Source organism: Colletotrichum aenigma, assembly GCF_013390185.1.
Source record: "Colletotrichum aenigma strain Cg56 chromosome Unknown KSG_Cg56_contig04, whole genome shotgun sequence".
Lineage (NCBI taxonomy): Eukaryota > Fungi > Ascomycota > Sordariomycetes > Glomerellales > Glomerellaceae > Colletotrichum > Colletotrichum aenigma.
Genome location: NW_023500910.1, coordinates 3051727 through 3079570, shown reverse-complemented (window position 1 = coordinate 3079570; position 27844 = coordinate 3051727). Strand labels below are relative to the sequence as shown.

Genomic DNA, 27844 nt, shown 5'->3' with positions numbered 1-27844 from the left:
CTCCGAAGACGCCGGAACTTGCGGCTACACAGAGTTGATCTAGACTGAACATCCACCTCCCTTTGGCCATGTCCGACGAGAACGGAGGCCCCCGAAGCCCGATTACGCCGGTTACGGCGGCGAGCAATATCAGCAGGAAGCAGACCGTGTCCTCGCCCGGCGCGACACCATCACCAGCACCCTCCGGCCATTCCATCAAACGCGCCGTGACTGTCGATGAGTCCTCGCAACTGCGGCGCCGGACGCCGTTCGGCCAGTTTCCAACAGAGACATCCTTCATCGAGAGAGCTGGTCTGCATCGGAGGAGAAGTTCAACACTGTCAGATTATAGCTTTGGAGAGGCGAGAGACCTGCTGAACCCAAAACCGACGGGGGTGCCGCCGCCATCATCCGACGACATGTCAAATTGGGCTTCAATCCCTTTAGCCTTTGCTCTCCTCCCGGCCGTTGGCGGTCTTTTGTTTAATAATGGCAGCGCTGTCGTGACGGATATAATGCTTCTGGGCTTGTCGGCCGTGTTCCTGCACTGGTCTGTGACACATCCATGGTAAGTCCGGCGTTTACAATTCCTCGTTGCGGGGGACAGGATCATCCGAGCGCTGATATCGTCGTCCAGGAACTGGTACCATTCGGCACAGGCAGTGCGCGTTCGGGCAGAGGTCAGCACCAGTGCGGTCATCGACGACGAAAGCGAGAACGAACAGGCCGTAGGGAGCCCTTCGTCGACGGCGTCTACCTTGAACGGTCATGCAGTCAACGGAAGCATTGACGATGCGTCCGAGGTCCCCACCACACCCACGTCGTCGGTACAGGAACCGGCGCTCAAGGTTCCTCAAAATGTGAAGAAGGATGACGCACTGGCCGAGCTCTGGGTACATGAGATCTTGGCTTTGGTATCATGCTTCATGTTCCCCATGCTGGGTGCATATCTTCTGCATGCCATTCGCGCGCAGCTGAGCCGTCCCTCCGAGGGGCTGGTATCCAACTACAACCTAACCATATTTCTGCTTGCTGCGGAGCTCCGCCCGCTGTCACACATGATGAAGCTAGTCCAGTGCCGGACGCTTCAGCTACAGCGAGACGTCCACGCGAACCCGTTCAAAGAGGAGGCTGTTACGCCGGACCAAGTCAGGGTATTGATGGCCAGGCTAGAGTTATTAGAATCACGACCGGAGCCGACGCCGATCAAGCAGAATGGTAACTCGGACACTTCCAAAATCAAGCAAGAGGCCGCCATTGCTCGCGATGTTCGCAACGCCATCCAGCCCGATCTTGACGCTCTGAATCGAGCAGTGCGACGGTATGAGAAGAAAGCTACGGTGCTCGCCTTTCAAACCGAATCACGCTTTGCGGCTGTTGACACGCGGTTGAACGACGCCATCGCACTTGCAGCTGCCGCGGCCAAAAACAGCGCCGCGCGGCCGGGATTCTTGCAGTGGCTGGTAGAGTCAGTGTGGGCCATCATCACAATGCCATTCTTTGCGGTGGTGGCGTTGCTGGTTTTGCCCTTCAAGACGGTCCGTGGGCTTCTGAAGCGTAAGAAGAAGCAGTTGCCGGAACGGAGCTCGAGGTCGGGCCGCAATGGAAAGACGATGGGCCACAGAATGGCGACAGACCGACCCCCGAGTCGAGTTTCGAAGCGATGAGCAGTCCAGGCGGTGAATGGTTTTTACAGGAGTTTGTGAGATTTCTTGTTCTCAGAGTGTGAAAAAAAAAGGGGACCCGTCATAAGGAAGACACCGGCCGGGGGGGGGGTTATGCCTTCAAAACGGATGGTCAGGGTGACGGTATACACGGCATACGAGTCAGGTTATTGGCGTTGTAATGGTTCCTGCGGCGCATAGCTCGCGCTGGGTTGATGAGCATCACTTACCTCGTATTGTTAGTGTCGAATCAAGCTATCGACGAGTATTCCAACAAGCAAGCAGCGTTGCAGGTGAAGCGGCGTTGCTGTGGAATTGAACAAGACGAAAGTTGGTTGATGTGTACCTGACTTGACGCCTGCCAGAATGCGGTGATATTGATGACCAAGAATCGCCGTTGAAGCAGCGTGACCATGAACATTAGCAGGTGTGTCCATGAGAAGTCGTGTGTCTGAGAGGTTGTCAACTCCCTTACTATCAACCACGAGGTTTCGCGAGTTGTCAAAACCAAACCTACACAGCGACACGGAAGACTCAAGTACACTTCATTCCGTGCTGCCACGTACGGATACACGCACACATCTCCGAATAATGAAGGCTCGTCTGCCTGTCGTCAATATATGCTCTCTGACCCTCGTTTCGGCGCCGTGATACTAGACTCCAAACGACAGTCTAGAAGACCAGAGCGGATGACCCCAAGACGACGGCTCACAATGGCATTGTGCGGGTGGCTGGAACCGAGAGGCACGACGGCGAACAGACGGAGCTTTCCATGGACCCGAGCCCGGGCCCAGATCCCAAAGATCACACACGGCCCATGGTTCTTTTTTTCTTGGAAGTGAAGGGGAGGCGGGAAGACAGCTCCGGCGCCGAAGGGGGGAGCAAATGGGGGTGGACGTCGAATGTGTCCTGGACGGCGATCAGGAAGAGAGCGTCAGCTATGTATCCGTAGGCGAGGCCCGTTCGGACGCACAACCCCCCGAGGGTTCTTGGATGGGGTAAGATGGAGCCGGCGGTTTCGGAAGAGCCAAAACTCCAACTCCAAGGACGTTGACGAATCCTGGGGGAGATCCTTCTTTTTTTTTGAAGTCTGATGGCCATCGCTCCGTGAATTGCATTCTTGAAAATTTGGCTCTGGGGCGTTGAACGGACTTACACCACCAGGGTTGATTGATTGATTCATGGTACTGGGCCGATGGCAACATCTCGGCTGGAACGAACGGCAGGCCCTAGTTGACCAGTGTCTTTGACTCGCAGTCATCGTCGTTGTCGTTGTGTTGACAAAGTGCCGCGTACATACATCGCAGTCTCGAGCAAGTCAAGGATTGTTCCCCGTGGCTATGAAGTCGAAGCCCGGGATTGGCATAGACAGTGGTCATCAACGTTACAGGGGACAGCCCGACACGAGCAGGCGGCATAACGATGCCCCTCCTCTCCTCAAGGTCGGACGAACCGATCAGGGCAAAGTAGTTCAGTCGATTAGGGGAGGGGAGGGGTTGCATTCGACGAGCAGCATGATTCACAGTGCATGGGGTTTACGGCGGTACGATATGAATCTTCTGGCCAAGAGGCTGAAAAAAATGAAGGCAAGCAAGCCACCGGCTTACGGGAGTCCGCAGACACGGCTTTCGGTAGTGGGACCAACTAGTCAGTCGTTTGCGTCGGACAAGAGCGGTAGATGAGTCCGGTGTTGCGGCGCCCAAATTAGTCTTCTTTTTTTCTTTTCCCATAAGGTCGGCTCAGATCAGTTGCCCGATTCAACCGTCCAGCCGGCTGACAGAGTTTTCTTCTTTGCCTCTTTAATTCTTTTTGATGACTGAGAAGTCTAAAAAGAGTCAACAATTATTCGCCAGGGTCGTGAGTATGGGGGAGGCTCATGCAGCGAGGCATTGCTTGTATCAAAGCGACCAGGATGCGGGAACCCCTTTATGCGATGAGGCGCAGAGCGGGTGGATCATATCCAACGTCTGCTGTTATACATGGTCCTTCCAGCGACCATGGTCGATTGGGCTCCCCTCAGTCGCCCACTCTGTTGGTTGTAGCCGGCATGCCGCCGTCAACACTCGGTATGACGCCGGCAAGGAAAAAAAAAACTTGGAGAAGGACGAAAAAATCCTTCCCTTGCGAGATTGAAGGGCTCGAAGGAATGGGTGGACCCTCAATCTCCCGAGAGTCTGAGCAAGAACGCCTCGTGGGGACGACAACGCAGCATGAACCCTGTTTCAGACCAACAAGTCGTTGTTTTTCAATGGAAATGCATGCCTCGCGGTGCAAACGTTTCTGGCAGAAGGAATCGTTCGGCAGCATCCCATGTACCCCAGAAGCTAGTATTGTTTCCAGACGCAAGCCTTCGAAACAAAGCGCCAAAACAAAGTGTGTTGAAGGTGATTATTATGCTACTGCAAACCCGACAAAAACAAGAAGTAAAGAGTCAAGACCAGCGAGAGGAAGAATATTGGGCCCTTGACCGCAGCGGCGTTCCAATAGCCCGGAGCCGATCAGACAAGGCCAGGGGGCTGTCAAGACTTTGAGAGCCGTTGTGACGTGAATCTCGCCCTTGCCGAGCTTCACCCACCGAAGCAAAGAGTGGGGGAGAGTTTTGCCCATAGGCTAAAGTGGGCGCCTCTGATTTTTCCTTTTGTAGAGGCTGGCATGTCGCATAGTTCGAGATGCGTCTGCGGCGTCGGCGATGACTAGTGATCGGACTGTTTGTAAGACGGGCACAGACAAGCACACAACCCCGACGGCGCTTTGAGTTCCCAGGTCGAGATTCTGGAATTTCTCGATGGCGAAACACAGACGCCAGACCTGGATGATCGGACGGTAAGGGCTGGCATTGTGCCTTGGTAGGAATCAACGAGGGATTATCTGAAATCTCGATCGGCGGGACAGAGACCGGCGAGCAGACGTCCCATCACGATGCACCCGAGGTGGAGATGGGTGGAGTGGGGATCATGGGTCGAGATTCAGATCTATTGATGCTGACGATGGTATTCGGAGGTTCACGGCGAACGTTGAAGCTAGGAAGATGAGAGTTGGAAGCTGGCTAGCAAAGTCTGTCGTAGGCGGCGGTGGAGAGCGAAGGAGGTGATGTTGCAGTGGAGTTGACCATGCCCAAGTGAGTTCGTTCGCAGTTGCTGTACCTGCAGAGTGCATCGTTAGTTTTCCTATGTAGGTTGTAGGTTCTTGAAGATGCCGGGCAGAAGCAGGAGCCTACCGTTGAATCAGTCCTCAAGAAGCTAGCCCTATGCAAAAAACGGTCCCGAGTGGGGTTAGCGTGGCTGGCACCTGCGTTTGTGCCCTGTGGGTGATCACGGGCAAGGACGGGACGGCGCCGGTGAAGCAGACGGTCCTCGTCCCGCCGCGCTGGTGCGACTCTCTCATTTTACGCATCGCGACCCTGCCATCTCCAGTCGCGCTCCCTTGAGAATATTTTGCAGCTTCTGGACAGCCCACCGCGACGACCACGGAGATGCTGCACATTCAGCTGCATGCTCAGCTGCAGTCTGCAGGCAGGTCGCAATTTGCAGCATGTCGACGTGCGGTAAGGGTTCGCTTCCCTTCCCTTCCCTTGGCTCGGCGCCGCCAGGGAGAGGGGAAAAAGGAAGCCCTCACAATGCACCTGAGGTCGCGGCGCACAGGCGGGCCGACGCGTCCGGATTGGGATACGAGTTCATGCTGGATTGGGGATCAATTATTGAGCGAATGTCCCGATTCTTCCATTTCTCGAGTCTCTGCCTAACCTGCTAATGGCAGACCGCACGGCACCCATTGCTGAGTTGTTGCCGTGAGCTGCACGCTGGCCGCAGACTGGGCTAAAGCAGAGCAGCAGCAGCAAGGCCGTGAACGCGCGCCCGCCTCGGGCATTTCTGGGGGGCAACCGCAGCGACCAACCAGGAAAGGACGGGACGGGACGGCACACGGCTTCACTGAGCCTTTGCGTGTTACCAACTCGATGATTGTTGGTTGGCTCAGCTTCACAGAGCCAGGGCAGGCGCGAATGGGCTCACCTCACTAGGTATCGTCCGGTATTCCACGCCCCTCCAAATCTCAAACCGCCCAACGTCCATCCCATCTCCCATCTCCCATCTCCCATCTCATTCTCATCCGAAGCCATCAGTCCACGCCCAATGCCGTCGCCCATTTGGCCTTGCGTCCAATCCGCCCTCGACACTCACTCACACCCCACGGACCCCTCCTTTCCTCTGCCCCTCCATCATCAGCCCTTTTTTTTTGCCCTTCCTCTCTTCCTTTTCGCCCCCCTGTTCCTGTTCTTGTTCCTGATCCTAGTCCCGTTCCTGATTGTCTTGCTCCCATCCAAGTCAACGCTAACCGTGTGATATGCCGGGGTTACCCCCTGTCCCTGTAATTTTGGGATGGATGCGCCTCAACTTCCGACGTCGAGTTACCGCCAGCCGCTCGCAGGTTACATCTCTTATTCCAGTCGTACATGCTCGCATCATCGTGCCTCAGCAGATACGCCGAGACCAGAACTCGCCTTCAACTGCACGTCGGCTCGTTTGTCAATCACATCCTTGGCACGACATGCACACTCTGGCCCGGGATTGCTGCTGCCAACAGAGCCCCTCCCATCGGCCAACGAAGAGCCAATACGTACGGCGCTGCGACGTATAGCTGATGCTTCTCCAGACCCTTGGCCTTCCTCTGGCCGAAAGCCGCAGCCAGCTCGGCTGTATTCAACGCCGCCAAGTGCACTTCATCCTCGTGGTTGGCTCCAGTTGGCCACACGTTCCTCTGCCTGTCCTTCCAGCTTTCTTCTTTTCCCCCCAGCCTGACCATGGCCGTGGTCCTCATCTCCTGCACCCGCGCGTCCTTTGCCTCCCCAATCCTGCCCGCCATGGCTCATCTGCATCCTGGCTAGCCGGATGCTCGTTGTCAGAAGGCCGCACCGAGCATGCAACCCAGCTCTGAGCTCCGTCCGACCTCGCTGCTCCTCCTCCTCACCTTGCCGTCTGTTGCCTGCGTTTGCATGGCTGGGGATTTCGGATGCAGCAACTCTGATCCCCTCGCCTGCGTCTGGTCGTCTGGTAGTCCAGATGCGCTCTCGACTCATGAACAGGGTCACGCCGTACACACGTCCACACACATACGATTCGGACTCCTCCTCTGCAATCCAGAGACTCGCGGCCTGCCTCATTATTACGCATCTATGATGGACTAAGCACTGCGTGAGCTCCGCTGGTTCCTCGTTCGGTGCAACCCACGAAACCCACTTCCATCCACATGGATCTTCCCCTCCGGCATTACGCCCTCCTCCTTGTCCTATATAGTTTGATCACCTCCGGGTTGCTACTCCACTCCACGACAGCTGGGCTATTCCTTGTCCTTGTCTTCGCCCTTTTTGCTTCTCCTCTTCTGCCCTCCCCTTTTGTCAGCCTCAGCTCTCCGAGAGCTTCCTTGTCTCATTCATAACCCCACTGGTATCTGGGGTCAGGATACCCAGCCGGCGTGACGTCCTGTTCGACTAATAATACGGTCTTCCCGGCCTTCTCTTCTCCTGGAGCTTGCTGTCTGCTTGCTCCCTCCTCGCCGGCGTCCCTCCCTCTGTCGAGCTCAGTAATGCCCGAAGCGTATCTCACAGTCACTCATTAATATTATTCGTGATTTACGCCACCGGTACAGCAAACCTCGACGAGACCAGATCCCTAATATTCAACCATGGCGAGGTGGAACCGATTGGTCGTGTGTTTCTTTCTCTTTCTTTGTCTTCAACTTGCTGTTGGTCATGTCGTGCCTGTAAGAAGACAGGACAGCTCAGCAACGGCCGTCACCTCTACTACACGGACCGGAACTCGAGATGCTGCGGCCACAGCCACATCAACGTCGCCCGCCAGGTCAACCGCAGCCTCCGTCACGGGATCCATCATCGCGTCGAGCACTTCATCCATTTCTTCTGCACTGCCAACCGCCACTGATGGAGTCACCTTCGGCAACTCGACACTCTTGAACTGTAAGTGCATGGCCAACAACATATCTCCATCGCCCGACACATGTCGCTGACGCTTTACCAGCTACCATCCCGGAGGGCCAGCTTCCCCTTGAGCCAAAGGTGACCCCCGGATGGGCCGTTGCTGGCGTGATCCTATTGTGTGTCGGCGTTGGCTACACCCTCGTCGGTCTCAGGCAACCCATGATGCACAACACCCTTTCCGTCGCATATGCTGTTGGACTGGGTATAACAGTCCTGGTTGTGTATCTCGCCCCACTGCCTGTCAGCAATGGCGCCCAAGGAGGCTTTGTCGTCGCTGCGGTGCTCCCCGGCATCTTGGTTGGTGTCTTCGCTTCCTTGTGGTTCAATGAGATTACGGAGTGTTTTGCTTGCGGGCTGGGCGGCTTCTGCTTCAGCATGTGGCTGTTGTGTCTGCAAGAAGGCGGTTTGCTTTCTGGTGTGGCCAAAGTTGTCTTCATTGTCGTGTTCACATTGGCAGTCTTCGCAGCATACTTCACCCGATGGACCCGCGACTGGGCATTGATCGTCAGCATCTCCTTCACCGGCGCCACATCGACTGTCATAGGTATCGACTGTTTCAGCCGAGCCGGGCTGAAGGAATTCTGGGCCTATATCTGGCACTTGAATGACAACCTCTTCCCGGTCGGCGCAACTACCTATCCTTTGACCAAGGGCATTCGCGTCGAGCTTGCCGCCATCATCGTCATTTTCTGCGTCGGCATTATCTCCCAGAAGAGGTTGTGGAACGTCATCAAGGACCGCCGCACCAAGAGGCAAGAGGAATTGGCCGAGGAACAACGAGCTCGCGACGAGGAGGAACTGAACATTGGAAAGCAAATCGAGGCTGAGAATGCCCGTGAACGACGCGCATGGGAGAGAGTGCATGGTGACCACGATTCCGGCTTCGCTCGCGACAGCGAAAGTGAGAAGGAGCCTCGCTACAGCCACAGCGCTTCGGTTCCTGGACCTGAGCCTCTGATGGTGGCCGAAATGCAGGGGTGTGACGCTGCCCCTCCTGTTCCTCCGAAGCCGACACCCCAGGGTCTTATGTCCTTGGACAAAGAAGACAGCATGGTGACAGTACGAGTCGCTCCTGACGAGGCCTACAATGCCCCTACTACCCCGAGACGGCTGATCGACGAGAAGGAAGCCATGGTACACACCACGGAGATCAATGACGAAAGCACCCGTGAAGCTGACGCTCCTCCTGTTCCGGAAGTCGTGCCTCTGCCTTTCAGATTCCCTGTTCCTGACGAGAACACGCGTGGAAGAAGGGCGTCAACCGTAGCAACGTTTGCCGATGACGATGAAGACCAGGCGGGTGTTGTCAGCAAGCGAAGCTCACTCACGAAGCGTCTTTCCAAAGGATCGGTCAGCCTGATGCGGAAGGTTTCCCAACGCACGACGGGGTCACGCCCTGAGACTGGCCCTAACGAGGATGAAGTCGCCGTTCTCAAGCACCATCGCAAGGAGACGGACAGCTCCATCGCAGCAACGATCGACTCAGAGAATGACAGCGGCGCCAGCACTCTCCAAGAATCGCGCCCCCAGACCGCTGATGTCAACCAGAAGCTTAGCCAGGACTCAACCGAGAAGGCCTCAGCTGCCCTCGCCGATTCGACCGATGATGAGAAGGACAAGGGCGACACGAATGCCGATACTGCCGACAACGCGGTCGACAACATCGAGGAGAAGCCTACCGTTGAGACCCCTCCCGCAGACAACACTGTCGAAAAGTCCGAGGGTGAGCCGACCAAGCAAGCTGACAGCGGCGACTCGATCACGGAAGGCAACCCGATGAAGCAGGCCGTTGAACCTGCTACCCCTTCGCAAAAAGCCAAATCGACTGCCTCCGTACACTCGACACCGGTGAGCTTGACCCCGGATCGCCTGCCACCTGCACTTTCCAACGTGGCTCTGCACTACCGGACGAATGAGTGGGCGAAACACCTGAGCCATGCCGAAGCACCTGCCCCCGAGACGTTGCCGGTGGTTGAGTACACTCAGGATGTGCCGCAACGCGAAGAGACACCGGCGCCTCTGAACGTGGAGGAGCTGAAGCAAACAGCTTTGACTGCCACGCCCGCTCCAGTTCCCACCCCTTCACCGGCACCTCTTCCTGGCCAGGCACACCCGAGGCCCACGTCTACCTTCACTGCACCTCGTACTCACTCGAGAAACAACTCCTGGGGATCGGGAATTGACAACCCAAACACGCCTCCTCCGCCCATGATTCGCAAACACCACCGCAGGGTTTCGAGCAAGAACCAGGTGCCAACAGTGCAGACTATCGCAGAGGAAAGCCACCTTCCATCCAGGTCTCCCAGTGTCAGCGGCTCCGAGCGCATGCCAATGGCAGCCTCTCCGATCTCGCCCAGCGGCTTCGTGCCGCCCCCGCCCCCGCCAGGCATCGTGTCCTATTCGAGCCCGCAGAGCCTTCTCGCTCAGCGAAGCATGGCCATCCGAAACAAGACTTATGGGATCTTGACCGGTGCCAACTCAACGCCGGACTTTTCCGCTGCGGCGCAACGCCCGCCTAGTGAGGTCTACTCTGCTTACGACTACCCCGGGTATCCGCAGCAGATGGCAGAATCGTCTCTTGACGATCTGCCTTTGAGCCAGCGCAAGGAAATGATCCGCCGCCAGAGCAGCATGGGAACCATTCGAACTTCCATGTCAGACAACAGGAGATCATTGAGCAACCCGTACCTGCCGACGACGTCCACTGAAAAGCTTCAATTTGACTCGCACCAGCCCAGCAGGGTGTCCAACGCGCCGTCCAGGGACGCTCGCGAGGCCAGGCTGGCGTCTTTCCGCGACTCGGTGCAGGCCGACCTACGCAACGCATCGGCGGTTGCAAAAGTAGGCGCACACGGGCGCGATACGTCTATGATGTTCCGCGCCTCAAGCTCTGCGAACCTGGCCGCTCAAGCTGCTGCTCGGGAGGCAGACATGCAGAGAAACATTGACCTGCAGCGCAGCTTCCTGATGAGCCAAAAGGAGGCAGAGGCCAAGCGTCGCGAGAAGGAGAGGATCGAGAAGGAGCGGTCTGAGCAGGCCTTCACGAGAAGCATGCAAACTGGCGAGATGTTTGACTTGCACAGGGAGGCGATGAAGAGAATGCAGCAAGGTTCCAGGAACGCTTGAGACGACTTGGTTAACGCAGCAACTGAGTCGTGATTTACTTTTATTTCTTTTCTTTTTTCTCTTCAGCATTGGTAGATACCCAGGATCAAAGGCAAATCTGGGGCGCGTTGGAAACAGGACGTCGAAATTCTGATGCAGCGACGGGCTATATGATACAGTGAGCGGTTGGGACGAACGACGAGACAATGACGAGCGAAATAGGTTGGAGATTCACGGAAAATGATTGTGGTAATAATGCCTTGAGAGGATGAGACCCTGAAAAGGGTGTCAACATGCCCGCATTAAGTCATAAAGATAATGATAAATTTAGCTGAAATATTAGATATTAGAAGCTCACGTAAAGAGAATGGTGTTGCTTTACCATGAAACCCAAGAGTTGCTTTCCATATTCGGTCTGCTTTGGTGATATTGGTCCGGTCAACTCTTTTGGACTTACAGTCCTGGCCCTGTACGACCGTTTCAGTTCGGCAGAGCGGACAAACGATTCAGCAACCATGAGCGTTGCCGAAGAACCGTTACGTCGAGGCAGTTCGGTCCCCACGTGTCACGCCGACCGCGGGGCCCCATACTCGGCCAAGCCGGCACGGCACCGAGGCGGACGATCCCGAAAGCATGTGGAATCCAACACACATTTTGACACGGCGGCATGAGCAAATCATTCGGATGAGGCTCCATCCCATGTTGGCTGACGCTCTTCTCAAACAACCAACCACCTTCTTTTCGCTGAAAAAAGTTCCCCCACCACACCGCCCGTCGACCTTCCATCTTCGCTTCGGACGACCCCGATGTCGGGATTCTGGCCGGCCGGCAATAACCCGGGCCGCAGAGCCTGGGCGTTGGCGTCATCCATTCTCACAGCGGACGAAGACATGTCCGGCGGGTCACGGGGGTGGTAGATTTTGTCGTTTGCGGTGAATGTGCCAATTGCACCATCTGCTTTTGATGATTGTCTTTGTCGTTGCTGCTGCTGCTGCTGCTGCTGCTGCTGCGTTGAAACGTCGTTGAAAAAGTGCAACCCTCCCGCCGACCGCGATCGCTTTCAAATCGGGGGGCTGTCTCGCGTCGACTCCACATCGCCGTGTTTTTCCAACGCCCCGTCCCCGGCGTATCATGTCTTTTTCGGCCGCTCATAATTATCTCCGGATAGTATTCTAGTACCACCATGGCCGGCTCCGCCCAAGACAAGAAGGCGTCTGAGCCCCCGTCGACCGTCGGGGGCCGCGTCTGGGCCAAGGCCGTCAAGATCTTCAAGCTCATCCTCGCGCAGTGGCTAGTGATTGGGTTTGGGCTCAGCTGCGTGTTTGCATACTTCTTCCCCAGTAAGTTGGCTGGCCCCGTTGCTTTCAAAGTAAGAGTAAAGCAAAGCTGACGGGCGCTCCAAAAAGACGTCGCGGCCCGCGGTGGACCCATCAGATCGGAATACTCCATCATCTACGGCGGCATCGCCATCATCTTCCTCGTCAGCGGCCTCCAGCTCTCCCACGCGAAGCTCAGACAGAATGTTACCAACTGGCGGCTGCACATCATCGTTCAAGGCATCAGTTTCATCATCATTCCCGTAATCCTGCTAAGTATGGAGCCCCTATCATTCCATTTGACTCGTGCCCGGCTTACACTGTGACAAAAGTCATAATCCACATCATAATCGCCGCAGGCGGCCTCCGCAATGGCGTCCTCTCCACGCCCATCATCGTCGGCATGGTTGTCGCCTCCTGTCTCCCTACGACCATCGCGTCCAACGTGGTCATGACGCGCGCCTCGGGCGGCGACGACGCGGCGGCCATCATCGAGGTCGTCATCGGCAACGTCCTGGGCTCCTTCATCTCCCCGGGCCTCATCTACGGCTTCATCCCCAAGACGGACGAGTTCAGGGACTGGCAGCCCGCGAACCCGAGCACGCTCGGCGCCATGTACGCCAACGTCCTCCAGCAGCTGGGGCTGAGCGTGCTGCTCCCCCTCGCCGTCGGCCAGGCGCTGCGCTGGTTCTTCGAGAAGCAGGTCGACTGGGCGCTGCGGACCTTCTACCTCGCCAAGGTGTCGACCTTCTGCCTGATCCTGCTCGTCTGGACCACCTTCTCCGCCGCCTTCAAGACGGGCGCGCTCTACCAGACCCCGCACGCCTCCATCATCTTCAACGTCTTCATGAACGTCGCGCTCTACATGCTCTTCACCCTCATCTGCTTCTACGCCGCCCGCCCGCCGCTGCCCCTGTGCGACGCCGTCAACCCGCGCGTCGCCGACTCCGCGCTGATGATGCGCCGCTCGCCCTCGCTCCTCCGACGCGCCGTGACCGTCTGCCGGCTGCCCCGGGAGCAGACCATCGCCGTTTGCTTCTGCGGCGCCGCCAAGACGACGTCGCTCGGCATCCCGCTCGCCACCGCCATGTGGACCCAGTCCGACGACCTCACCCGCGCCCTGATTCAGATCCCCGTGCTGCTGTACACCATCGAGCAGGTCTTCATGGCACAGATCCTCGTGTACGTGTTCAAGTGGTACCTCAGGAGGGGCGCCAAGGCGGACTCGGAGACGTTGACTACGGAGGACGAAGAGGCGGGTAGTAATTCTGGGGCGGGGGAAGTCAGGGAAGATGGAATCGGCGACGGAGACGGGTCTCATGGGGCTTTGGATCATGACTGTGAAAAGAAGCCTGGCGGAGTAGAGGGCGGGAATAATGCGGTGCCTGTCAAGACGATATCGTAGAACTTGCTCGATTATACATGCGCACGGGTTTTGGGATAAAGTTGCAACCGAGACACTCGGTTGGATAATGGCAACACAGTCAGACCAAAGATTCAAGCAGCTCCAAGCCATAGATCAGGACTTTACACAACTGCAGTAATTCTATAAGCGCATAATGTTAAACGTGCCATTCTCTTTCTATGCTATTCACGCCGCCCACCGTGGTTTTATGCATAAAGAAAACCAGGGGTGAATCACTCGTTGTAACAGATTGAACCAGAAGGACACAATCTATGGGCCGGCAATTCTCTTGATGTGGCGTAGCGGAACCTTTGTAGCGCAGCATTATCCCATAGCCGCATGTGCTCCATCATTCCAGACAAGCTGTACAGAGATGACATGTAAGGTAACACTGGAATCGACTGACCAAGGTCATGTTTAACCGGCGTCTGCCTACCAGCCTAAATAACAAGATGCTTGAACATTCTGATATTGTGAGAAAGCTCGGCGAGCAATTCACATCGGTGAAGTCACAGGAAGCAAGCTTTGCTCACATAACTCATGTTCCATTTGAGTATCTCCAATACAGACGCTACATCATGAGACAGAACAAGCTTCTTCATGCATCAATCGTGAGCGGCACGAAGGCCCTCTTTACATTTCAAAAAGATTGCTATGCAACTCCAATCTACGTGATTGTCTTCGTCTCTGTTCTATTGCTCTCATCTACGGGCTCATGCATGTCTCAGGCCTTCTTGATGAGGCTCTCAAAGAGAGGCTGGAGGCTCTTGGCGCTCTTCTTGGGGTATCTCTTCTGGTCGTTCTCGTAGTCGACATAGGTGACGCCGAAACGGGTCTCGTAGCCCTCGGCCCACTCAAAGTTGTCCATGAGGGACCAGGCCATGTAGCCCTTGACGTTGACGCCGTCCTTCTCGTAGGCGTCGGCCATAGCCCTGACATAGTCGTCAAAGTACTTGACGCGGAAGTCGTCCTCGAGAATCTGCTCGAGAGGCATGTCGTTCTCGCCCTTCAGCGAGGTGCCGTTCTCGGTGACGTAGATGGGAGGGTATCCGTAGCGCTTGGAGAGCCAGGTGAGGAGGTTGCGGAAACCCTGCGGGTTCGGGCGCAGCCAGAAGGACTGGGTCTCCGGGCCAATGTTCTCGCCGCTCTTGGACTCGAACAGGGTCTCGAGGTTGCCAAGGAAGTCGTCGGCGGGAGGCTCGCCGGTCTTGTGCTTGATGAAATTGGCGGTGTAGTGGTTCATGCCATAGAAGTCGTTGGAGCCCTTGACCAGCTCGACCTCCTCAGGGGTAAACTCGGGCAGGCGGTCGCCGAGCTGCTTGCGCATGGAGTCGGGGTACTTACCGAAGTAGATGGGGTCGGCGAACCAGGAGATGGCGAACTCGATCTTGCGGTCGGAAGCCTCAACGTCGGCCGGGTCCTCGGGGTCCCAGGGGTAGGTGGCGTCGCCGTTGAGGGTGATGCCGATCTGGCCGCCTTGGGTAGGCTTAATCTCCTCGCGGTAGACCTTGACAGCACGGGCATGGGCGAGAATGCAGTTGTGGCCAACGATCCAGGGCTCGCGCGAGGAGTCTCCGACGGGGGACTTGTTGCGGTCCGAGGTGTGGCCGGGGGCGAAGAAGCCGCTGCTGTAGCCGAGGATGGAGGAACACCAGGGCTCGTTGAAAGTGATCCAGTTCTTGCACTTGGGGATGGCCTTGAACATGACACGAGCGTAGTGCTCATAGTCAAGGGGGAACTCTTCCTTGTTCAGAAGACCGCCATAGCGCTTGTCGAGTCCATCGGGGAGATCCCAGTGGAACAGGGTGATGAAGGGCGTGATGCCAGCATCGAGAAGGTCGTCGACAAACTTGACGTAGTGGTCGATACCGGCCTGGTTGATGGGGTCGTTGCGGCCACCAAGGGGAATGATTCTGGACCAGCCGATGGAGAAGCGGTAGGTGTTGGCACCAACAGACTTGAGCAGAGCAATGTCTTCGGCGGTGCGGTTGTAGGAATCGCAGGCAGTGACTCCTGAGCTACCGTCGGCAATCTTGCCGGGGATTTTGCAGAAGGTGTCCCAGATGGAGGGACCACGGCCGTCCTTCTCGACAGCACCCTCAACCTGGTATCTGTGATGGCGGGCAAAACGAGTTAGTAGGGGTTCGGCATGACATGTTGTTGGACTCGCTTATTAGACGACAAGGAGGGACGGAGGGGAAAGGTGTGAGTGGGGGGTGACGGAGCGAAATAAGTGTGCGGAATTGCAGGCGGGTAAGACGGAGGGAGGAGGGCGGAGGGTCGTGGTGCGTGGTTGGTGGGAGGATGCTTGCTAGTTGTCCGAATCGGGCCACGGGCCGGAGGCAGACGCAAAACTGCATTGTGACAGCAACTGAGGCACGATAATGGGCCGACAAGAAAAGCGCAATGCAACATATTGAGGTGAGATACGTACGAAGCGGTGGCAAAACCCCAAAGGAAGTCGCTCGGCAAAGACATGTTGGGCTATGAGTCTGAGGCCAAAGTTGTTGGTTAAAGTCTCTAAAGCGTGTTGCAACCAGCGTTGACTCTCACGAGAGCCCGAGTTCGCAACGTCTGTGGTTTGTCCGGACAGCAGCTATCAGCCACTCTGCAACGGTGGGCAAGTTGGAACGACTAGACAGAGGGTCGAAGAGGATATGTTGACAAGGAGAGAAGAGAGAGCAAGGAGGGGGGACAAATGCAGACAGAGGACCAGCAGCTGCCACGATACTTATACGCATCAGAAGGACGGAAGGAGAGGTTGCGGTGGAATGAATTGGGAATCATCATTCGTCTGATGGGGATACCTGGCAGGTTAAGGTAAGGCGAGGTCATGTCGACACGGAGCTACAAGGATGGCAAAGATGGGACAAACACCCGCAGGAAAGGGTAGCAGAAACAGCAGACATGGGACAAGCCTACAAGGGCGTCTCGTGGAGCGCCCTCCATGCAGTCAGTAGTCAATCTGGGACCTGGGAAGCTCCAGAAATTCTACCGCGTCGGACCGTCGTCACCGAGAAACGAAGACTGGACCATGTCCGGAAGTGGTGCTGCTGCTGCTGGTGGTGGGATGAGAAAGAGACGTACACAACAACTAGGTACATGCTGAAGAAGACCTACTTCTTTCTACCTTAGTCTTCTGCTCTTCTCCAGCGCTAATGCAAACGAGGCAGACAATTGACGCCAGAGGTCTTGGTGTTACAGGCACCTGCTTCTATTTGCCAACAGGCGACTGACATTGGGAAGGGTACCTTATTCCTCCGCAACAAAAAGAACCTTAACATGCCCGCCTTATGTTCCGTCCATTGTTTCCAGGTTGCGTCGGATGACCATGTGCGACCGGGTTGGCGGTGTCTCTCTGCGCAAACTCCAGGTATTTATCCGTACCCGTACCTGGGTGCCTATCGGGCTCACCACGACACAGCGGAGTTTGCTGGCGGTAGCAACAGTTGACAAGGGCCTGCAGTACGAATATCCAGGCCAGGGGCAGTCCACTAGGCAAGGTAGGTAATTACCCCGCCGTGGGGTCCCTTTTCCCTCAGGTCAGTTGAGGGGAAGTCCCTTCCCCCCCCGCTGAGAGAGCCTGCTGAGGACATCGACAATCCGGCCCGTCGAGCCGACGACCACCTCTCTCCTCGCCCAGCTTCGACTCGCAGCCGATTCGAAACACGACAAGCCTCGATCCCTCACCTGATTATCCCGCTTGCCGCCTCATTGGCGGCATGCGCGTGCGGGAACCTCGCCAAATCCTCGGGGCCACGAAGCCATCAGCAGCCGCTTATTACTACTGTGTGCCGTTTGATTGCCTCTTGATTGCCTCGCCCAAACCCCGGCCCAAGGCATATCTTGTTCAACCACCTGCTAACTAGGGCAGAACCTGGGCAGACGGGGAACTCACCCGCCCATGATACCAGAGTCCAGGTAACCGCCGCCATCTTTTCACTTCCCACACCAAAGCGCATGCCGAGCCCCCCTTGGCTGGCCCATGTTGGTCGCATTCGGTGAGCGGGCAAGGGCGCAACGACGGGTGAGCCTCCCTTCCATCCACTGCCGGCTCGTTCGTCCAATGTCGCCTGTGCTTCTCCAACAACGGCTTTCGTCCCATCATCTCCGTCTTGTCCATGGCGGAGGCTAGTCGACCACATCCCCAGCTTCATAACAGACCTAGAATATAGATACGACCCGGAGGACACCTGGCATCAACATCTGCGCGTTTCTTCCTACCCATAACCCAATCGTCTGTTCGATCAACACATACTCCATGCGGACTGCAACCCGAAACTCACGGCAGACGTCCCCTGCCTGTTCAATTCCGCCCCTCCAAAACCATAATCTCCAGTTTAAATCGTCTTAGTCCACGCAGCTATCAGTACGCGAAAATCACATGGCCGTACAACCAATTCCTCTTCTTCGGTCGAGTAGCCCGCCCCGGCCGACTGGCGGGTCCCGCTCGTCGATCCAACGAGCCTTCGGCCCTACACTCAGGTACATGTGTGTTGCTGACTTGCACCTTATCTTGTTGGGCGGGGGGAAACCTCGGGACCATTAAACATCTTGCTATTGTGCCTTAATGTGCTAAATCCATGGTACGCCGTCGCCTCCACGGCTGCTTTTCCCTCATGACTCCATAATCAAAGATTCCCAACCTCGTGCCTCCCTTCGATTCAGCTTTTCCCTCTTCTCATCGTACTTTTAGTCATTCGTTTTGTTCAGTCCGTCCCCGACAGGTCCGAACCTATCGCCGCTGCACCACTAAGCCTATTATCGGCATCTAGGTAAGCAGAAACCCCCATAATACCAACCTCAGTCCTCACCGAGGTGTACGGAACGCGGGACGAAGGTGAGCCGGCCCAGTCCACAACACCCCTGGTGCTGATACCACCTACCCTGCCGCTGCGATGCGATGCATGACATGGCATGGACTTAATGCAGGCCCTCCAAAGCCGCATCCGCGTCGTCTCGCTCGCCTAGTTTGCGCTTGCCGTTGCCAGTATTGCTCGTCATCTCAACGTCCTCCGTCTTCCCGTCGTCCGCATCGGTCCATTCCACAATCTCCCACTCGACCCTGACCTTCCCGTCCCTACTCTGATCCACCATCTGGCTGTGACGCAGATTGCCCAAACGGGTGCCGTCGATCATGCTCTCAAACCAGGGGACGCCGCGGGTTTCCCTCCCAATTACCGTGGTCGTTGTCGGAACGACGGACTGTCTCTCCGTCTCCTCGAGTTCGGGGATCAAACCCAGGTCTTCCAAATCTCGCAAGTCTTCGCCGCAGAGGCTGGCCAATGTAAGATGGATATAGTCAGCTTCAGTATGAGGAAGCTCGGTCCAGTAGGACAGTGGCGTTCCGCAGAAGCCGCAGAAGTATCGCTTTGAGGGGTTGCTAGACGGCGTCTCGAATACACGGCGAATCGCAGAGTGCGCCTCGTCGGGGAACAAGGCATGCGTTGAGCTGTGATACCAGGAAATCGGCACTTTGATCATTGCGGCCAGCGGGGTGGCCAAGGGAACTCCTGCGCAAGCTGTGGTTAGCTTCGAAGCTTGGGATTGGTGGGCATCGCATCTCAAGCGAGAAAAGCAAGCCTAGGAAAAGAATCCAGAGAGACGGCAGACGAAAAAAAAAAAAAAAGAAGGAGATGATAGACTCACTGTGTCTGGCATCTGTGTGGAAGAGGACCTGCACCCTCTCACTCGTCTGTTGAGGAACAGGCTCGATGACGTACCGGTTGCGCCCGCACTGGCAACCGCCGCGCAAGGGTCGTTGCAAGCTCATTGCTGTTACTGTTGTCATTACAGATCTGTCGAGGGTAGAATCGATAGAGAATCGATAGCGGGTAAGCTGAAATTGGTTGGTGTATGGGTTTTGAGGCTGCCAGAGAGCCGGGAGGCGGCTCAATTTCACTACTGCGTAGTAGGCGGATGGCTTGTTGGTGTGTTTGTTGATCTTTCCCACATGAGAAGGGAAGGTCAGATCAGGAGAAGCTTCCAGGTGAACCCAGCAATCGCTTTCCGTCCCACCTCGCGGGCACCCCCGGCCCCTCCAGGCGCGCCTCCCGTGCGTGCTCCCACGCCCTTGAAGGTGAAGCTGCGGATCTCCCGCCGTCCATTCAGGCGTCTGAGTGGCCTGTGTTCCTCGCTCAACGCCTCTCACCGCGCTGGAAGCCCCGCCTGATGGCCGCTGCGTGGGGCACTTTCGTCATGCTTTCCTACCTACGCCCCAGGCAACTGAGCTTGGGTTGTTGTTTGTTTGTCATGCACCGTGAAAGCTTCATGCCTTTCTAGGTATGTACATAGTAAAACGGCATCGGTTGCTTAAAGTGGGAACAGGGGTTCAGATTTGCTTCCAATCGCTAGTTAACGTTGGCAGGAAAAAGAGCGCCCTGCGAACCCATGTCTAAGTCGTCGAGGAGTTGCATTTCCTCCTCGTCAAGCTCAAAGGAAAAGATATTGGCGTTCTCCTCGATCCTTGCCGGGTCGCTGCTCTTCACCAGCGGCACGAAGCCATTTTGAACAGACCAACGTACAAGCACCTGTGCCTCAGTCACAGCTCTCCCTCCTATACCATCACCGTCAGTACCGGCAGCTCCGGCCCCTGCCCTTTCGGTCTCGGAGTCGGACGTGACTCCGGCCAAGACCCGCCGCCGCACCCGGGCAACGACCCGTGCCAGCACCGGATCCGACATTCTCTGCCCTCTGGCCAACGGGCTATACGCCTGAACAAGGATCCCGTTCTTCTGGCAATACGTGACTAGTTCCCTTTGTTGGCACCTAGGATGGATCTATGCGATGCCTCATCAGCGACTCCGCAGCTAGATCGTGAGTCAAGTACTCACCTCAATCTGGTTCACAACAGGCGGCCAGACCTTGGCGTAGCCCTTCATCTCCTCCAGATGCTCAGCTCGAAAATTGCTGACGCCGATTGCCCTCGTCTTTCCTTCCTCCAGCAGCCTCTCCAGCGCAACCCAGACCTCCTCGCGCCTCTGAATGGGCCGATGCACGAGGAACAGATCAACGTACCCGTCTTCGCCCGCGATGCGTCGAACACTGCGTAATACGCTGCGGTACGTCTTCTCGACAGAGCCTTCGTGGCGACCGACTTTGGTCGTTAAGAACAAGTCTTCGCGTTGTGCTTTCGCTTGTTCGAGGTATTGCTGCAACGATCTCCCAACATCTGCTTCGTTGCCATAGAGCTGCGCAGAGTCGATTTGTCGATATCCACAATTTAACGCTGCCAGGCAAGCATCTGCACAGTCCTGGGCTCTAAGCTGGTATACACCAAAGCCTAATCTAGGCAGGTGAATGTTGGTTCCCCGCAAGCGTACCGTTTGATCCATAGTTCCGATGGCCGTACTTGTTTTGATGATGTGAGTTGCGGTTTGCAGTTGCCTGCCTATTTCATTCATGGCCATTGATACCCCAGCACAGCAATCGGCTAGGTTAGGCAGCTGCAACCCACTCGCACGACCTGGTTGAAGACCTCGCCACCACCAGAGTGAAGGTAAAATAAATCACTATGGTATAGAATTTTCGCGGCAGCTACCTCTGTCCGCACCATGTTATCAAGAGGTCGTTTCCAAATATTAAACCTCTTCAGGTCCCTTAAGGGCCGGTCAGCCTAATAGGTAATTGTAGTGTTACATTCCCTTTCATTCCCAAGAACGCCTAGCAACAGCCCCAAGTCCCGAAAGCCTTCGACTTGCAGCAGACGCGCTCAACCAGTCTTCTTCTTCTTCTTGGGCCTCTCTTCTTGTTCCTCCTTCTCCTCCTCCTCCTCGGCGTCGTCAGCGTCATCGTCGTCAACGTCGCTCTCTGCGCTTCCAGAGCCCGAGCTCTCGTGTTCACTGTCGAACTCCTCGGCAACGTCACTCTCACTCTCAGCGCGGAAGTCCTCATCAACGCTCTCTTCGTCTTCGTCAGCCGAGCCGCGATCCGCTTTCGGTCCGACGACCTCCTCTTCAGAGTCGTCCATTGCCTGATCGCGGAGAGCAGTGGCCAAAAGCTTGGCGTCCTCGTCGATCTCGTTCTTGACACGCAGGCCCTTTAGTCTGAAAAATTCCTCGAGCCCCTTAAGATCCTCGCGATTGATGTTGCTAAACTGAGATGAGCCAGCACCATTCTTCATCTGAACGGTGATATCGAACGTGGAGAGCGCCGAAACGGCGCCGCCGACTCGAGAGAATGTGACGGAAGCAGTCTGCTCGTACGCAATGTACGTCGCAGGCTTCGGCACGAACATAAACGCCTTCTCCAAGCAGTACAGGAAACCTTCGCTGGCCTTGATGGAGCACTTGATACCGAATTGTTGTCGGTGCCTGCATGTATGTTAGCTCTCGGCATTTCAAGCGAGCGGGGGCTGTCTGCGACATACGTCTGGAAGTCCTTCGCAGGTGTGGTGACCTTCTTGTTGGCCAATCCTCTGAAGATGTAGGTGATGACTTGGTGAAGAGGCTGCTCGTAGTGAGGCTGCAAACGGTCCTTGTAGCGCTCGTCTATTTGCTCCTCGGTGAGATTGAGATCAATAGTGACCTCCTCATCCTTCTTGAACTGCATGACGATGAAGGGGTATCTCGTCTGACCCTGACGAAGAGGCGGGTCCAAGCCAATGACCAGGAGAACGTGTGTCTCGTCGGGCTTGGGCAGAACCATGAACTTCTTAATGGCATCGTATTGAATCTTGTAGTCGTAGGTTTTACCACGCAGGCGGAAAGAAGCATCGTACATATCGATGTCGAAACGTCCTCTGCAGGTTCATGTTAGCGACGGATTGGCTTGGTAGATAACGGAAGTGAGCGGACCTGGGGGTAAGGTGCAGAATGTCCAAGAAGGTGGCGATAGTATCACCAGCAGTCTCGCCAATCTCGGCCTTCTCCATAAGGGTGTCATAGAACAGAGCGACAGCGTTCTTCTCTTCCTCGCCGGCATCACTAGCGCCGTCTTCGCCGTCGGCCTCCTTCTTGACAGTTCCAGGGATATAGAATCTCATCTCCACGAGCTGATCCTTGCCGGCACCAGCCTTCTTGCCCTTGCCGCGTGCACCGCCCAGGGCACCGTTGGTGCCGGTGTCATTCTTGTCCGTTGGGGCAGAGAATTCGACAGCGACTTCGTTGCGACCAGCCAAGTTGGTATTTGAGATCTCTGAATAAGGAATTTCGAAGGCGGGACGGTTCTGGACGTGGAATGCCAGCTCGGCCTTCCCGAAATCGGCCTTGCCCCAGTTCCAACCTCTGAGGGAGTGCTCCTTATTCTCAAGATTGGTACTGTACCAGCTCTTGAAGATCTTGCTCAAGCGCTCGTAGTCCTGGGTAACAGAAGTCAATATGGTGCCGCTCGTGGGGTCTGCCTGGCGGGTGTTTTACCTCTTGTTGGAAGCCATCCAGTTGAATGATGCGCGAATCGCGGTTGAGGATCTTGATCTCGTAGCCCTTGGCAGCTCGGCTCCAATGCGCTGAGGCGATGTTGCTGTGGTCGAGGGTGAAGGTGTCGCCGCCACCAGCAGGCTTCCATCCGAGACCGCTCTCGGCGAATCTGCACTTGCCGCTCTCCTTGGAGAGGTCCAGGTAGATGCTGTCGAAACTCTCGCTAGAAGGAGCCATGCTGTTAGCTACTGCGACTGAGGAAAGCAGATTGAAGCAAGATGGGATGCGCGCGGTGGAATTGGAGTTCTGTTTGCGCAAATTTGCGCGGGGAGAATGCGCTCGCTTGGGAGGACCCGGGTAGCCGCAGCATTGATGGTTGAGACGGGGCGAGGAGCTGGCCTTGAACACTCACATGGCTGCCATGGTTGGGAAACCTCTCGGGCTAGAGGTCGCTGATTGTCGTCAAAGTAGGGTGGCAGAAACTGAGGCTGGAGCTTAAAGGCACGATGCTGAGTAGATAGGCGACGTCCGGCGCGATCTGCAGAATGCCTGGGGTGGACGATGGGAGGAACGGTGGTGATGACGGGGTTTTAATCCGTAGGCAGGTTGTCTTGTCGGTGATAAAATTTCGGGGCGATTGGGCCTTCGCGTGGTGCACTTCTCCTGTCGCGCGAGGCTCTGGTGGCACGGCGACGCGACCTCTCTAAAGTGAGTGGGCCCCGTCCGCTCCTGCCACCCCCTGGTTGCCGACTTACTTAATACAGTGCAAGCAGGTACCTAGGTACCTTAGGTATTCGTAAGATACGGATACCTTACTTGAGGTAGGCGTTAGTCAGCTGCTGGTGTGGTCCTCAGTCGGGAATAGCGCGGTGACGCAGTTACCCCAACTTTTCCCAACCTTAGTAAGCTGGCTGGTTGGCTAGCAAAGCTGGAGACGCAGCTGGAGCTGGAGCTGGAGCTGGAGCTGGCGGGACGGCAGCACGCACCGAGCATTTGCCAAGTGTGGGGTAATGGGAAGGGAGGGATAGCACTAACCGGCCCTGAGCTTTCAGAACCTCGGGTTTGTCGTCTCAGACAGCCAGGAGCTTGGGGGTATTGCTCCAAGTATGGACGCGAGACAGACTAATGTAGGTAGGCCAGCTGGTCCTCTCGCCCTCGTCGGGGAACTGGAGGTGTTTGAGCTCCTCCTCCTCTTCTCCTTTCCACCTTCTCCTCACTTGCTTAGACCTTAGAGCCGACGCTTTCCAGACGAACACTTAGGACTCCAAATTTTGGATCAGCGTGTGCTTCTGTTTTGTATCGCCATTGAATCCCGCTCATAACTCTACATTTGAGACCATTTCCACAGTCGATCGCACTCATCTCGTCGACGTCATAATGTCCAGCCCGCCGTCCCGTCTCAAGAACATCTTGGGTCACCTTGGTCTCTCCTCACCTGCTCCAAAGCCCGAAGAGCCCAAGGCAGCCTTTCACATCCATCAACTTTCCCCAACCTATTTTCTGGAGCGTGCTGCCGCCATTGAACCCGACGCGGAGGCGATTGTCCATATCACTGCCAACAATAAGCTTTTGCGCCGCACCTACCGCGACTTTGCTGAGCGAGCAACCGGGCTTGCATACTATCTGAAGAAGCATGGCTTCCACCGCGTTGGTATCCTGGCGCCGAACACGCCGGCTTTTCTAGAGAGCATCTTCGGCATTGCCCTGGCTGGTGGTTAGTTCGTTCCGTGACCCGAAATGCAGTAGAGTAAACGAGACTTACTTGCGAGAAATAGGGGTCAACGTCGCTGTGAACTACAGATTGAAGTCAGACGATATCACATACATCTTCGATTATGCCGAGGTTGACTCAATCATCGTGGATCAAGAATTCCTCCATCTTCTTGACGAGTTCAAACAAAGTCACCCGTCCGTCCCATTCATTATCGACACCGACACCGATGCCATCGAGGGGGAATTGAGTGGCCCCTTTGACGAGGCCATCTTGGAGGGCCTGCAATTTGACCGGAGACAGGGCAATAAGAGGTTCGACGGCCTTCAATCTCACTGCGGCAACGATGACGACATGCTCGCCATTCCATTCACTTCAGGAACAACTTCTCGTCCAAAGGTGTGATTTCACGGATGTGCAAAACTGATACATCAGAACTGACAACTGTCTAAAAAAAAATAGGGTGTGGTTTACACTCATCGAGGGGCTTGTAAGTCACAAAACTCTCATCACGTGTTCTGAACCAACTCTGAATGGCTGTTAACTGTACGCAGACCTCGCAGCCTTGGGTAATGTTATCGAATCGGGTTTGAATTCACCCGATGGGAGGCGTTGCAAGTATCTATGGACACTGCCACTCTTCCACGCCTGCGGATGGGTTCGTAAACCTACCTTTGCCTTTTTGGTTTGGCATACTAACCGACCTCTAAAGACCTTTCCCTGGGCGGTGACAATGGTCCGAGGAACACACTATACATTGAGAAAGATCGACTATCCTCTCATCTGGAAGCTCCTTAAAGAAGAAGAAATCAGTCACTTCAATGCTGCACCGTATGCGACCTCATGATTCCACAAGTTTCTGTGCATCCTAACGGCCTTCCAGTACGGTCAACACTCTTTTGTGCTCTGCTAAGGAGGCAGAGGAACTACCCAAACCTTGTCGTGTGACTGTTGCCGCGAGTCCGCCCAGCGGTTACTTGTTTGAGCAGATGGTTCGTCCCGTATAAGACTAAGCGTTGTGGACTATGTTGACCGAGGCAGACCAACCTGAACCTGATACCAGTCCACGTCTACGGAATGACGGAGACGTACGGACCTATCACCAAAGGCTACCACATGCCATCATGGGATAGCCTTCCCCCCAACGAAAAGTATGCCAAGATGGCCCGCCAGGGTCATGGCTTTTTGACGAGTCTGCCGATTCGTGTAATCAAGCAAGACCAACCGGAGGGTGTTCTGATCGACGTGATGAAGGACGGAAAGGAAATCGGCGAGATCATCTTCAAAGGTAACATTTGTTGCAAGGAGTACTACAAGGACCCTGAGGCAACCAAGAAGCTCTTCGCCCGGGGTTTTTTGCACTCGGGAGATCTCGCAGTGATGCACGAGGATGGAGCCGCGCAGATTCTAGATCGTGCCAAGGACATCATCATCTCAGGTGAGCATGTTCGATTAAGAACTGTCTCCAAGTTATCATACTGAGTCGTACTTAGGCGGTGAAAACATCTCATCTGTAGCCCTCGAGGGCATGCTCGTTCAGCATCCCGATCTTCTGGAGGCTGCCGTCGTCGCGATTCCTGACAGCCATTGGTGAGTGGAATATCTGACACTGGCATCGCTGAATGGCACTGACAAATCCAGGGGTGAACGTCCAAAGGCCTACGTGACAGTCAAGGAAGGCAAGAGCCTCCAGCCGGAAGACCTCATATCGTGGGCAAAGCACCAAAGCAACATCAGCAAGTTCATGGTCCCACGCGAAGTCGAGGTCGTGGACGAGCTTCCGAAAACCAGTACAGGAAAGCTGAAGAAGAACATTCTGAGAGAATGGGCAAAACATGGGCGTAAGGAATGAAGTAGCAGAGGGGAACGGTGGTATACCATGGAAAACAGCTGGAGCTGTTGCTCGTTGACTGTTTAAGTGGCACTTTTGCGTGCCAGAGTAATCCGTCAAAGTTTTGGAGATTATGACTATATGGATAGAGAAGATTCGAAAAAACTTTCTTTGATTTAGCTTAATCGGGACTCGGTCAAACAAGACTTGTCAGCCAATGGAGTCAGTTCAAGACCTACCTTCAATGAAGCCGGGCCGTCCCGATTGGTGCTGGAGCAACCGTTTCCCTTCCTCCGTTGTTGGATGCCCTGTAACGCAGACGCTCTTAGATGGCAAGAAGCCCCTGAAAGACAACTGCGCAAAAAAGGCAAAGTGTATAATGGCCGGGTCGTCATGCACAGCTTGACCAACCACACTGCGGCAGGTACTGGAGCACCAGAGCCCAAACGCAGTCCCTAAGTAGTCAAGTAATACGCGGTGAGGCAAGCAAGTGAGAACCACGATGAAGGCATACAGGTCTTTCCCCAAGGAACGACAGGGAATGGCATGCACGGAGGTGGTCTGAACTGCAAGTACGGAAAGTACAGCCCCATACCGATGAGATGAGCGGCCCTCCGGGACGCTCTTCTTCCACCACAATATTGGGTAGTCCTAAGGGGGGGAGGCACTGTGCCTTCCACGCAGAAATGGGCTGACAAAGTGACGCATACTTTGGTAAGGCCACGAGCTGCGTAGTCTGCCCACGTAGAGCCAAAGCTTCGAAGCGAAGCCATGCCAAACTCAAGTCGCGAGGCCATCAGAGTACAACAACCGACGCGCTATACACTTCTGGCGACGGCCAGTATGGTGTCACCTCGTGCATGGGGGCGTGACCCGACTTCGCAAGCCAGCATTCAGGCGAGAATGTCCACCAATGCCCGTGCCTGGATAGGTGAGACAGCCGAAGGTCCGGAGAGCCAACGGATGGCGCCACGCCATAAGGAGCACCCCTGAGAAGAAGACGAAGAAGAGACGAAGAACCTGATGGAACCGAGCCACTCAGCTGAAGAGGTCGCCCCGTACGGACAAGAGCTAATCCTCAAGACGGACACCCGGCCGTTGCCAAGCTTGTCAGCTCTCTCGTAGCTGGACGCACGTACAACGACCCGATCTAGGGCAAGGTCTTCTGATTGTCACGGGAAAGACCCTGAAGACCCTCGGTCAGTGTTTGGCCGATAGGAGACAACTTCATGAGACAACGGTTCACTCGAACGCTGTCACGGCCAAGATGGCCGTGGGGTCACCAACTCTAGAACATGGTTTCGACTTCCGCCGGGTACCAACTCAGATACGATGCAGTCTATGAAGGCACGACAGAGGCTTCTTTCTCATCGGGATCGAGATATCATACTCTTGGCTGCATTCTCACCGACAAATGTAGATCAAGGTTTCCCCTATCGCTGCTCAAAATACCCTCCGTCTTCCACGTGCCCCTCTGGTCAGTCC

The 27844-nt window shown here is 55.6% G+C and overlaps 8 protein-coding genes across 8 annotated transcripts; 4 read left to right on the top strand and 4 right to left on the bottom strand.

Annotated features, from left to right (window-relative positions):
• Positions 1 to 68: 68 nt before the first annotated feature.
• CGCA056_v006712 (uncharacterized protein) lies at positions 69 to 1646 on the top strand (the record flags this gene model as incomplete). Its single annotated transcript, XM_037321961.1, has 2 exons — positions 69 to 547; positions 617 to 1646. The coding sequence occupies 2 exons, from the start codon at positions 69 to 71 to the stop codon at positions 1644 to 1646; spliced, it is 1509 nt and encodes a 502-aa protein (XP_037178727.1).
• A 5676-nt stretch (positions 1647 to 7322) lies between these two features.
• CGCA056_v006711 (uncharacterized protein) lies at positions 7323 to 10761 on the top strand (the record flags this gene model as incomplete). The annotated part of the gene is made up of 2 exons (XM_037321960.1): positions 7323 to 7614; positions 7676 to 10761. 2 exons carry the CDS (start codon positions 7323 to 7325, stop codon positions 10759 to 10761), a joined length of 3378 nt encoding a protein of 1125 aa, XP_037178724.1.
• Positions 10762 to 11923: 1162 nt separating this feature from the next.
• Positions 11924 to 13461, top strand: CGCA056_v006710 (uncharacterized protein; the record flags this gene model as incomplete). Its single annotated transcript, XM_037321959.1, has 3 exons — positions 11924 to 12080; positions 12147 to 12332; positions 12389 to 13461. The coding sequence occupies 3 exons, from the start codon at positions 11924 to 11926 to the stop codon at positions 13459 to 13461; spliced, it is 1416 nt and encodes a 471-aa protein (XP_037178725.1).
• A 724-nt stretch (positions 13462 to 14185) lies between these two features.
• On the bottom strand, positions 14186 to 15939 carry BGL1B-1 (Beta-glucosidase 1B; the record flags this gene model as incomplete). The annotated part of the gene is made up of 2 exons (XM_037321958.1): positions 14186 to 15572; positions 15896 to 15939. The coding sequence occupies 2 exons, from the start codon at positions 15937 to 15939 to the stop codon at positions 14186 to 14188; spliced, it is 1431 nt and encodes a 476-aa protein (XP_037179612.1).
• A 2445-nt stretch (positions 15940 to 18384) lies between these two features.
• On the bottom strand, positions 18385 to 19234 carry CGCA056_v006708 (uncharacterized protein; the record flags this gene model as incomplete). Its single annotated transcript, XM_037321957.1, has 2 exons — positions 18385 to 18974; positions 19111 to 19234. 2 exons carry the CDS (start codon positions 19232 to 19234, stop codon positions 18385 to 18387), a joined length of 714 nt encoding a protein of 237 aa, XP_037179611.1.
• A 577-nt stretch (positions 19235 to 19811) lies between these two features.
• Positions 19812 to 20795, bottom strand: CGCA056_v006707 (putative oxidoreductase; the record flags this gene model as incomplete). Its single annotated transcript, XM_037321956.1, has 2 exons — positions 19812 to 20240; positions 20295 to 20795. 2 exons carry the CDS (start codon positions 20793 to 20795, stop codon positions 19812 to 19814), a joined length of 930 nt encoding a protein of 309 aa, XP_037179604.1.
• A 377-nt stretch (positions 20796 to 21172) lies between these two features.
• On the bottom strand, positions 21173 to 23240 carry ctc-1 (FACT complex subunit ctc-1; the record flags this gene model as incomplete). Its single annotated transcript, XM_037321955.1, has 5 exons — positions 21173 to 21773; positions 21830 to 22201; positions 22257 to 22759; positions 22818 to 23040; positions 23230 to 23240. The coding sequence occupies 5 exons, from the start codon at positions 23238 to 23240 to the stop codon at positions 21173 to 21175; spliced, it is 1710 nt and encodes a 569-aa protein (XP_037179603.1).
• A 954-nt stretch (positions 23241 to 24194) lies between these two features.
• Positions 24195 to 26380, top strand: CGCA056_v006705 (Acetate/butyrate--CoA ligase AAE7; the record flags this gene model as incomplete). Its single annotated transcript, XM_037321954.1, has 9 exons — positions 24195 to 24531; positions 24593 to 24927; positions 24991 to 25018; positions 25083 to 25186; positions 25241 to 25359; positions 25412 to 25520; positions 25570 to 25966; positions 26022 to 26118; positions 26170 to 26380. The coding sequence occupies 9 exons, from the start codon at positions 24195 to 24197 to the stop codon at positions 26378 to 26380; spliced, it is 1737 nt and encodes a 578-aa protein (XP_037179606.1).
• Positions 26381 to 27844: the final 1464 nt, after the last annotated feature.